Source organism: Otolemur garnettii, unplaced genomic scaffold, assembly GCF_000181295.1.
Source record: "Otolemur garnettii isolate 467f Iridium unplaced genomic scaffold, OtoGar3 scaffold00108, whole genome shotgun sequence".
Classification (NCBI taxonomy): Eukaryota; Metazoa; Chordata; class Mammalia; order Primates; family Galagidae; genus Otolemur; species Otolemur garnettii.
In genome coordinates, this window is record NW_003852503.1 from 4,596,497 (window position 1) to 4,607,799 (window position 11,303).

The following is an 11,303-nucleotide window of genomic DNA, read 5'->3' on the forward strand; positions in this document are numbered from 1 at the left end:
AATCCGTGGCCCTCTCTATGATTCCGGTGTGATCATGAACCGAAGTTTCCTGTTTTGGATGACACAGTACTATCCAGCACCTAGCTCATCAGAGGTGTCACCCCCACCACACATACAGTCCTTTGCCCCCATCTCCCTGGCCTCAAGCCCCCACCCTTGCTTCTCTGTCCTTCCAGAGATCTCCAGGCTCCTCTCTGCCAGGCTACAGCTGTGTGTTGCTTTTGCTCAGGTTTTTGTGGGTCTTGAGCTCTGCAGAGAAGCTACCTCCCCCTAGAACAGTGGTTCTCAACCTTCCTAATGTCCTGGCCCTTTAATACAGTTCCTGTGGGTCATGACCCATAGGTTGAGAACCGCTGCCCTAGAATAATTCTGTTCCTCTGGGACAGGGAGGGAGAAGTCTCTTCTTCTGAGTGTCCTCTCCGTGCCACCTGGGCCTTCAGACACCTCCCAGGCAGTCCCAGCCTGCAGGGTGACAGCTGGGTGAGGTGCAGACCAGTGCCGACCTGTCCTTGCCTTGTGGTGGCCTGTCACATTCTTGGGCACCAGCAGCAAACCACAACGATGCCCGTTACATAAGGTGGGGGGGCGTGTCAGACCTGCTGGCTTGGGCAGAAGGGGCGTGGGCCCGTACATGGGGGCAGAGGGGCTGGGGGGCAGGGACACAGGGAAGACACAGGTGCAGGGGAGGGGGGGAAGGCTTGGGGCCTAAGCAGTAATTCACACACACACACACACACACACACACACACACACACGGGAGGGGCTGGGGGTGTGTGAAGAGATGAACTCACCGAGGAGAGCCTCTGCTGCTCCACCCAATTTGAAAACAACCCCTGGGCTTCTCGGAGTTGGGTTCTACCTCCTCTAGCATTCCTGCTGTGGGCCGGGCCCCGCCAGCCTGTGCCACCCCCTTTGCTCCCCAGGGTGCTGCCCCTTTGGGCTGAATGAGAGGATGAGCTATGCTAACTAACCTCCCCACCCCTGCCTCACCCTGGCCCAGTCCTGTGCCCCTGTCCCCTGATGTGGCACTGAGACCCTGCTTGCCTCCTGGCTGTGCAGAAGGGTCAGGGTCCAGCGTGAGCCCCCCACAGGCTATGGGAAGGGAGCAGCACAGCAAGGCAGGTGGGGAGAAGGACCTGCCAAGATGTGCCCCCAAGAGTCCAGGATGGGGGGACCCTGGGCTGGCCACTGCCCTGTCTGGCCACAGTGTTCCTATCTGAGAAGGGAGGTAGAACTCAAATGCCAGGAGACCTGTCAGCCCTGTGGCTATGAGTCAGTCCGTGACGTTTGTGGTGGGAGAAACAGGCTCCCCTGGTCCCCCGGCCCCAGGCTCCGTGAGCACAGCCTGGGCTGCAGACAGGAGGGAGGAGGCATCTGCCCTTGGGGAGCTCCCAGGCTCAGGGCAGAGGCCAGGCGAGGGCCGAGGAGAGTTGTCAAGGAGGGAGGTTGGGAAACAAGGCCACTAAGTAACCCCAGGCCCTGAGTCTGGGAGTTTGGGGTAGATAGGAACGGCAGTGGCTGGGGCTCCTTCCCAGGGGGTGTGACTGTGATGGGCGGGGGCCATGAGGAGAGCAACTGTGGGCACTATGAGTTCCAGGAGGGACCTTTGGGCGCTGGGCAGCCAGCAGGACTTGGGGGCGTGGTGTAGTCTGAGGGCTCGGCAGAGGGAAGGAGGCAACAAGGGATCCCGACACGTGTGGGGAGCTCATAGTCTCCGTCTGTAAAGTGGGGTTCTGGCCCCCCTCTGCCTTCCTCACAAGGCCGCTGTGGAGCCTGGGTGGGTGGGGTAGGGCTCTGATCCCTCTGGGGGTAAGTACCGGCACCTGGGACATGGTCTCAGGCCTGACTCACCAGGCCACTTCCAGGTGGCTCCTCCCTTACTCGGCCAAGTCCACTGCCCCCGGCCCCACAGTTGCCATTGCCTCCCACACACCCCCTTCCCAACCTCTGGGGTCTCATTCACAGAAGAGCTGGCTCAGGAGAGAAGTATTGGCTTTTCCTGCCTGCTGGTGACCCTCAAAGCCCCCAACTAGGTGACCATAAGTCTTAATCTTTCCAAGGCCATGGGGGGTTTATACCTGATGCTCTCAGCATGATTACTAATAGAGCCCCCCTACTCTCAAAAATATCTCAGTTTGGGTGGTGAATTAAGTGATTGCTGTATGCTAGACTCAAAGAACCTCTCTTACCAGAGGAATCCAGGTCCTGTGACAGGCACTGGGGAGCTGTGTGGGGGCAGGGACTCCTGCACCAAGACCCCTCAGTTGGAGGCTCAGGTCCCATGCTGAGCCAGACCCCCTTCCTGCCATGACAGGCCCTTTTCCTCTGCCTTACAGGTGGGGCCCGGACATCGTACCAGCCCTCATCCCCTGGCCGCTTCTCCAAGGAGACCAACCAGAAGAACTTCAGCAATCTCTATGGCACCAAAGGTTGGTGGGTGGAGCCCTGTGGAGGCTGTGCAGGTGCAGGGGGTTGGTGGAGGGCGCTGGGGCCAGGGCTGGAGCTCCCCAGCACAAGATGAGCGTGGGGGCTCCAGACACGGATTAAGAGGGGTCCTATGAGCGTGAAGTTTGTGTGTGTCTATGTGTGCATCTGGGCACACGCAGGATGTTGTTTGTTAGGCTACAGATAAAGTAGCCAGTTGCCTTGAATCCCTGGGACTCCCAGAGTCCTCTTATCCCTGAAGGGTGATTTTGGGGAAACTGGAGGTGAGCCGCCACCTGTTAGGGCCTGAGGACCCTCTGAGGATCTTTGCAGATTTGCATACTTCTTCCTGGCAAGTCTTTAATACGAGTCAGTTTAGCCATGAAGGGAAAGGAAGGCATGATATGAAATGTGCCATCCCTGGAACCCTAGCAGGTGGTGTCGCCACAAGAGGTTAGTGAGTGACACCTTATGACCCAGAAGAGGTGAAATGGCGGAGACATGGCCTCCCCAGGGGAGCTGCTGAGTGCAGGGGCTCCCTCTGCCCAGTGCTCTCAGGGGACCACTGTGCCCAAGGGCAGGGCCACGTGCTCTGGCTCTGTCCTGGGGGTCCTGGGTGCATGCCAGCCACATGCCCCAGTGCCCCTGTCCCAGACACAGCATTGGAAGGACCCTCAGTGAGAACAAGGCTCATGGAGACCACAGGGCTGGGCGCCCAGTGGACAGAGCAATGCCCAGCCTCCATGTCCAGAACTGGATTCATGGCTGTGACCAAATTCATTCCCCTCCTTACACGCAGTAGATGTGAGCTGCATCGGGACGGGGCTGTGTCTGTCTTGTTTGCTGCTACAACCCCAAGGCACAAGAATAGGAGGGGCTCTGAGGACAGATGTTGAAAAGAGAGTGAAGGAATGAGTGAATGAAAGGCCTGGCCTCTGACCTCTGAGCCTTGGGTGGATACGCTCACTGAGGGCCACAGAAGCTTCCTGACACCCCTGTGGGAGGGCTCAGCACTGGATCTCGTGGCCAGCCCCACCCCTCTTTGACACCTGAACCCAAAGGCCAGCCCCCAGCCCTCCCCGTAGACAGCTCTGGGAGAGGACTGCTGGGCCTGGTGGCTGCTTCTATGGAGCGAGTTTGGTTGAGGAGGCCTCTCATGCTGCAGGCCTGGGGGTGCTGGAGGAGGGCATATCATCCAGAGGGCCTGACCCCCTGCCCCACTTGCACCCCCTCCTTCCCCTAGACTACAAGGCATGCTTGTGCATAGACGTCTGTTAGCCTATTCAACTTGGCAAACAGAATTTCAGGAGTTTGATCAGCTGCCTCTGCCCTCAAGTTTGAGGATGTTTGTACTTGTTCATTTGTTCATACATTTATCCATCAGCTTCTAGGCGCCTTCTAAGATCACCACGTAGGAACAGGCTCTGTGCCAGGCCCTGGGTGTGCTGCAGGGCCAGACCCCACTGGGGAGACAGACAATTAAACACACAACTGCAACTTGGAGAATGGGGTGGAGGGTGATGGGGCTGAGGCACAGGTGGGCTTGGGGGAGGTGACATGTAAGTTGACACTTGAAGACCCAATATGTGAATGTTCTAGGCAGAGGACCTGGTCTGGACACAAAGCCTGGCGGGGAGGGAAGCTGGTAACCTGGACATTGAGGGCTCAGGCTGGCTGGGGTGTTGAGGGATAGAGGGTGGGACAGAGGAGCCAGGAAGTGAGTGGGGATGGTGGGTAAGGTGGGTCGCGTTAAGACTTTGCCCCTTATGCTAAAGACAGTGGCTTTTAGGTAGGACAGAGACATGACTGCTTTTTATATTTTAGAAAGAATTTTGATGGCAAGAGGATTAGGGAGGTGTCACTGGGGACACAGGGGCATAACTAGCTTGAGATGTGGCAGGGGCTGGAGAGGAAGAGCTATGGAATTGGCCACATCCTGGATCCTGCCCCCTCAAGCCTGGCTGCCAGGGTCTGATGCCCCTTCTCTGCCCTGCCAGGTAACTACACCTCCCGGGTCTGGGAATACTCCTCCACCATCCAGAGCTCTGACAATGACCTGCCTGCCGTCCAAGGCAGCTCCTCCTTCTCCTTGAAAGGTGAGCTCTCCCCGCCTGCCCCCTTGGTTTTCCTGTGCAGAGGCCCCTGCCTTGGTCTCTGCTCCCACTCTGGTCAGTTCCTCCCTCACCAGGGAGAGAAGAGAGCCCTGGCCTGAGAGTGGGAGGTCATCACAGCCTTTGCTCTATACCAGGGCTGGGATGGGGGCTGGGCCAGGTCGGGCTTCTCAGGCCTTCTTCACCATACTTGGTCCCTAATGATGCACTGTAAGAGGTCTCTGCTCAGACTGGTGTGACACGCTACACCTGCTATACCCCCACCTCTGAGAGCCTGGGGTGCTTCTGTCTTCCTTCTTCACAGAGTCCATTTACCTTTGTTTGGCCAGTGACTCCCAGTACTGGTTGACTGTAGGGCCCTGTGGCCATGTAGTGCTCTGATACTCCCAGGGCCAGTCCTGCAGAAGCCCCTTTGGGAAAGGCAGGTTAAGATGTCCTGTAAAGCACCCCCCACCCCTGCCTCCACCTGCCTGCTATGGGTCAGTGCCTCCTGTCCCCTGGGGTTGGGGTCATCCTGGGGGAGGCAGGGTTGAACCAGACCCTGGTTATAGATCCCAGACCTCTATGTCTCTCCTGTAAGATCCCAGAGACAGCTCTGGTGGCTGGGGAGGGCGTCACTGTCTCCTGGCACCCCAAACATCTGGCCTGGAAGAAGAATCGGCAGGTTGGGTGGGGCTGGGAGAGGGAGAGAGGCTTGCAGGGCCATTAGACCCCATGAAGTGGCCTCTGAAGTGGCTGTATCACTCAGCTGTCCCTTCTAGCCTGGTGTTCCAGACCATACCTGGGCAGGGATTCTCAGAGCTCTTAGCAAGGTAGAAGAGAAAGGAATATGAGCAGAGGGTCCCAGCCTGCAGGACCCCCCGGGACATCCTACCCTTAGGCCAGGCCTGGTGAGCTTCAGGACTTGCCTTCCCTGCTCTCTGGTCCAGCCTGGATGGAGAGGCGGCGACCCTCTGGCGTGATTTGGAGCCCTCACACGTCCCTCAGCCTGCTAGACGCTGCTGTCTAAGACGTTGCAGCAAGAGAGCCACTTAATAAACACACGTGGCCCGGGAGGCAGAGGCCAGCTCAGCTCCTCTCTCCTCCATGCAGCTCAGCTCCCCAGGATGGCTGGAAATGGCCTTGGACAGGGCTCTGGACAGGGCTGACCTGTGTGGGAGGGCAGCCCGGGCTGTGTGGACTGTGCCCCATGAACTCACTCCCGGAGGCAGAGTGTGCACAAGGCTGCCAGGCTAGTTCCAGGGCTGGGTGATGGTTGCGGGAGCCACAGCCCAGAGTGAAGGTCAGCCCCTCCAGCCCTTCCTGGGACCAGCAACATGCTGCTAATGCCTCTCTCTCTCCCAGCAGGCCCTGGGAAAACCCCCTATCAGTTCACCACCTTGGGACAGGCCACTGCAGAGTTTTCCAAACCACTGGACCGCAGTGGACTGTTTAAAAAAAATCCCGGTACCTGCCCATTTCCCCTCCCTCCCCCTCCCTCTCCCTCAGCAGGGCAGGTGGGACATCCTGTGGGGGCTCTCTGCCACTTCTGAGGTGTCCTGGTCCCTCCTCCCCAGAGCTCCCTGGAAGAGGGGTGCATGCCCCACCCTCCATCCCTAGCTCACTCCCCAGCTGGACTGCTGCCTGCTGCACAGGGCTGGTGTACGGGCCACCCCACCCATCCCCATCCTCATCTCTCTCATGGCTGGCAGGGGATTTTCTTTCTGGGAACTGAGAAGTGAGGCCTGAACCTGTCTCTCTCACTCTCCTCTCAGGACCCATGGAACCGTATCTCTCCAAGGGTGCCCCAGCCCCAGCTGCATGAGAGAGCTGGTTCTCTGCTCTGCCGCTTCCCAAGTCTCTTTCTCAGGGCCACCCTGGGCAGGACAGTCCAGCTGGCAGCCCGACAGTGCTGCAGATCTCCCTTAGACCAGGGCAGGAGAGGGCTTCCCCAAGGCAGGCCACAGTCTCATTGGACAGAGGTCTGGCTCAGGACAAACCCCGTTTATTTCTTGAGCACCTTTGAATCTAGGTCTCTGCTTGCCCCTATAGGCTGAGAGCTGATACCAAGAGTGCTTTTCACTGTTCTGCAGGCCAGAGCTCCTTGTAGATCCCCCAGGGCTGAGAGGAAGAGCCAGGAAGGGTGGCTCACACCTTCTCAACCAAGCTCAGACAGCACCATCCACTCTGGGCTTCTTGGGCTGGCTGTGTTGACTCTGGGCAGTGGCCACACTGGCAAATTACTGCCCCTCTCTGGGCCCTAGTCTCTGGTTAATGGAGAGCAACAGAGCTGGGTAGAATGAATGTGAATATGGGTTTTAGAGTCTGGCAAAGCCTGGTTTCAAATTCTGACTGCTGCTTGTACGCTGTGCAATGCAGGCAAACTGCTGAGCTCACAGAAATGGGAGCTGGGCTAAATGAGGAGATGCGCAAAGCCCTGGCACAGTGCTGGGCACAAGTGGGGCTCAGTAGCAAGTGGGAAGCAGCTGCGATCAGTACTGAGGAGTCAGAATGCACTCCTCCCCCTGGGAAATCCTAGCAGGGTGGGCTCAGGAGGTGGCTTTCTGGGCTCCAGGGAGGGGTCTGTGGCATGAACTTCGGGGTGGATGGAAATCCTGGTGGAGCAGTGTGATGCTGCTGTGGATCTGGGGGTGACGCTCCCCTGCCGCCTAGCTCAGCCCACCTGGCTGGCTCCCCTTCCTCCTGTCTGTCTCGCTGCTTCCTCTTCAGGTGGCTGAATTTGGTAATGGGCTGGATGACGCTTGGCGGTCACTTTGGAGAAGGCAGCTGTGCTGCTCTGGCCCTGGGGGTCCTGGTCTACCATCCCATGCTCCTGCTGACTGGGGCCTCTTGTCTTTCCAGGATACCCCTCCCTCATGCGGAGCCAGACCCCCAAGGCCCAGCCCCAGACTTGGAAATCTGGCAAGCAGACTTTGCTGGTGAGTGACCCACCCCAGAGAGCCCCTGGGCACAGAAGGAAGCTCCCCAGGGGAAACTCATCTGCATGTTCCCAGGGCCTGTGGGAATGTGATTACCTCTGAGCCAGAGGGTGGAGGAAGCAGCAGTAGATTGAGCACCTGCAGATAGCCAAGGGCAGTAGAGACCCAGGGCCAACAGGCAGGGGACCTGGCTAAGCACCCACTGTCTAGGCCTCACTTTTCTAACCTGTGAAGTGGGAGGCCCTGGTTTGTTTATTTGGAAAATGGTTGTTGGGTGTCTATACTTATGGAATAACAGCTTGGCCCCTGCTGGCTCTGGGATTGTAGAACACTCAGTTGAGGGGACAGATATTCTAGGTGAGGGTCCCACTTCTTCAGGGCGATTCCACAGTTCTGACAGCATAAAGGCCATTGGGATAAGTTAGGGATATATTTAGGGTTCAATATCTGATGACCCTAAGCCAGAGGCATCAGAAAAGTAGCACAATGGGAATTATGTCCTTGGAGTCCAGGCCCTCTGCTGTGCTGACTCTCTGGAGTGAAGTCTCTCTTTGGGACTCTTGTTTCTTGCTTTTTTTTTTTTTTTTTTTTTGTGAAACAGAGTCTTGCTCTGTCACCTGGGATAAAGTGTTGTGTCAGCGTAGCTCACAGCAACCTCAAACTCCTGGGCTTGCACCATCTTCCTGTGTCAGCCTCCCGAGTAGCTGGGACTACAGGAGCGCACTACTGTGCCTGGCTAATTTTTTCTATCCTTAGTAGAGATGGAGTCTCACTTTTTCTCAGGCTGGTTTTGAACTCCTGAACTCAAATGATCCTCCTCCCTCAGCCTCCCAGTGTTAGGATGACCCGTGTGAGCCATTGTTCCTAGCCAGTTTCTTGTTTTTTATAGTGTGGGTGCTTTGAGGATCTCCAGTGCCCATTAGCCCTGATGTGCCTGGGCCCCAGTCAAGATCCCACTGATCAAGGACCGTCCTTCATGTGCTAAGTCTCTATCCCTCCAAGCTTCTCTCTCCTGAAGGCCCCTGCTGGGCCTTGCTGAGGGCCGGCCGGCTGCCCTGGTGTGTGGTGGCATCAGAGGCTCTGCTGGAACAGGGTCTAGAGCTCCTGCTGTCTTTACATTTGGAGGTCAGAGCACAGGGAGGTTATTTACTCTGGACCAAAAAGAGTGACTAGAGCTGGTTTAATTGGAGAGAATCTTTAATTTGCTGGGGATGGGAACTAAGTGATCGTGTATGTAATTTGGAGCTGGGCCCAGGGGCATTGCAACAGCAGGACTGCAAAAAGCAGATATGGGGAGAAAAGAAGTTTCTGTTCCTAGACTTCCCCCCCACACACGCTTTCCCACCCTCCCAGAACCTTGGTCCTTACAGAAAAGGCTCATTGCGCCTTGAGTCCCCTGCAAGGAGGCAGGTGCCACTGTGCAGAGAGGCTGGCCTGGGAATCAGGACCTCGCCTCAGCCCTCTAACTTGCTGTGTGACCTTGAGTCCTTCTTCCTTTGTGCCTCAGTTTTCCCTTCTGTAACAAATTGGATGACCCAGATGATTTCATAGCCCTTCCAGCTCTCATGTGCTGTTAGCCAGGAAGGGGACGGGGTGAGAGAGAGCGCCTACTGGGTGTCACCGGACCATGTTCCTGTCCACCCGCCACTCCAGGCTCCTAGCCAGGCAGCCCCTGGTTGAGATTCCCTGATCTGTCGTCCACATCATTAACCTAACCTTCCTGAAAGAAAGGCAGGCCACATCCAGGTCTATTTGCTCTGTCCTGTGGGCTGACTGCTTTAGGCTCCAGGCTGGCACCTGGAGGTCAGGAGACCTGCTCTGCTACTGAGTCACTGTGTGACTTGTCTGTGTCCTTTTCCCTTCCTGAGTCTCAGTGTTTTCCTTTGTTTAATGGAAACACAGCTTGTCTGTGCTAAGGACTGTCAGCCCTGGCACTTATTCCACAGGCCCCTGTCCCACTGTGGACAGACGTAGGTGAGGCTATGACTGGAGCTGCAAGTTCCTGAAAGGCAGGTCAAGAGCAGGGGCCAGGATACCCCTGGGGTGCGTGCATGGGGGCAGGGTGTCTGCTGTACTGGGATCAGTGGGGCATGGGGTGGACTCAGTCTCTGCCTCATTTCAGGGACAAATCTATTCCTCGAGTTCCTCTAGGAGCCGACAGTGCTCACATGGGCAAGGAGCAGCTAAAACTTGCTCCTGCATTTCAGTCTGGAGGGCTGACATCTCAGGATCCCCATGAAGTGACTGGGGGAGCTGGGGGTGCTGATTTCATGAAATCACAGGGGGATGCGATACACCAATGGAGCTGGGAGAATTGCCACTGGGCTCTGCCCCTGAGTACTGACGGGGGGCGGTGGGGTTGGAGTCTGAGACTGCATTGGGCGGGGACACCTATTTACCCTCTGTGCATCCGTCCCTCGGAGAGGACTGTGCACTCAGAGCAGAAGCAAACACTTGACTCTTTCTCCACTCGAGGAGTGAGGCGGATTTGTGCAGGGGTGTGGGGGTGTGGGCAGACTCGAGCCAGACCTCTGGGCTTTGAATTCCAGCCCCTCTACTTGCCAGCTGAGAGACCTTGGGCAAGTTGCCTAGCCTCTCTGTGCCTTGGTTTGCTCAGCTATAAAATGGATATGATAATAGTAATCTGTTTTATTGGGTGGTTGTAAAAATTAAATGAGTCCATCCATAGAAAGCACTTGACACAGTGCCGTGAAGCTCTGTAGACATAAATGGTAGCCGTGGTGGTGCTGGGAGCCTTCATAGGCTGTGGAGAAAAAGTTCAGTCAATCTGATGGCAAGCTGAGGTTCAAGGTCACTACCAGTTAATGGGAATGAATTCTGATTAGGATTTGAACCTGGGGATTTTGATCTCAGGGACCACTCTCTGATCTCAGGAGAGAGAGCTCTTATGGGTCAGGCCACAAGGCCCTCAGAATGGATTTGGACCTGGCTAGAGGCAGTGAGGGTGGGGTGGGTCTGGCTAGTGGGGGCACCTGCCACCCGGCTTCTCTGACCCCTCTTGTTTCCCCACAGTCTCACCACCGGCCATTCTACGTCAACAAAGGCAACGGGATCGGGTCCAACGAGGCCCCGTGAGCTCCAGGAAGGAGAGAATGAGTCACCACACCCCCTTCCTCCTGGCCCTGCTGCTCTTGTCTCCTAAGCTACCGTGCTCGTCTGTGGGAGAGGGAGCACCCCTGCCCCTGCCTTCCGCAGTCCTCCCTGGCCTCCCATGGCAGTCCTAGCTGCCCTCGCCTCCCCATGGTCTACACTCCACCCAGGCCCTTTCCTGCCTGGTGACTCCTGATGTCACCACAGTTCCTGCATTCAGAGGCCATCCCATGGCTGGTGCAGGGTAGGAGGGGTCTCCCCTGATCCGCCACCCTCCTCTTGGGCTGCACACAGGGACAGCAGTAAGGACCCGTGTGGCCTCAGCCTGCCTCTCTCACACATGCCCTGCTGCCTCTAGGCGCTTGACTGTTCATGTCACTCCCCTTCCCCTGATATGGTCAGGAGGTGGCGGGCCCAGACAGCTGCCCCTCTCCCATCCACAAAGCCTCGCCTCCTGCTTCCCAGCAGCCTGCCCCTGTCTAGAGAAGCCTGGCCCTACCTACACATGCCCAGCCTGGCAGAGTCTGCAGTCCTTGGCCACCACAGGTGGAAAACTGTCAGGGTCTTGGCATCACCCTGCCCAGGCCATGGGTCTCCACTGCATTCACTTGGAGTCTGGGGTCCTTGGAAGGGGCTTCCCCTGGCTGGCAGGGTAATTCTAGCCAAGATATTTCTCTCTCCACCTGCCAGGACACCTAATTCCCCTTGACCTTACATAACCCACCCATGAAAATAGCCA

General features: G+C 57.0%; 1 protein-coding gene across 1 annotated transcript in view; it reads left to right on the forward strand.

Moving 5' to 3' along the window:
- The window catches only part of TRIM29 (tripartite motif containing 29), a 25,461-nt gene extending 14,912 nt beyond the window's left edge, over positions 1-10,549 (forward strand). The window contains exons 6-9 of the mRNA XM_023517300.1: positions 2,315-2,429; positions 4,422-4,520; positions 7,377-7,453; positions 10,487-10,549. Of these exons, the coding sequence (XP_023373068.1) occupies positions 2,315-2,429; positions 4,422-4,520; positions 7,377-7,453; positions 10,487-10,549 (354 nt within the window). The remainder of the gene's footprint in view (positions 1-2,314; positions 2,430-4,421; positions 4,521-7,376; positions 7,454-10,486) is intronic.
- The last annotated feature ends 754 nt before the right edge of the window (positions 10,550-11,303 follow it).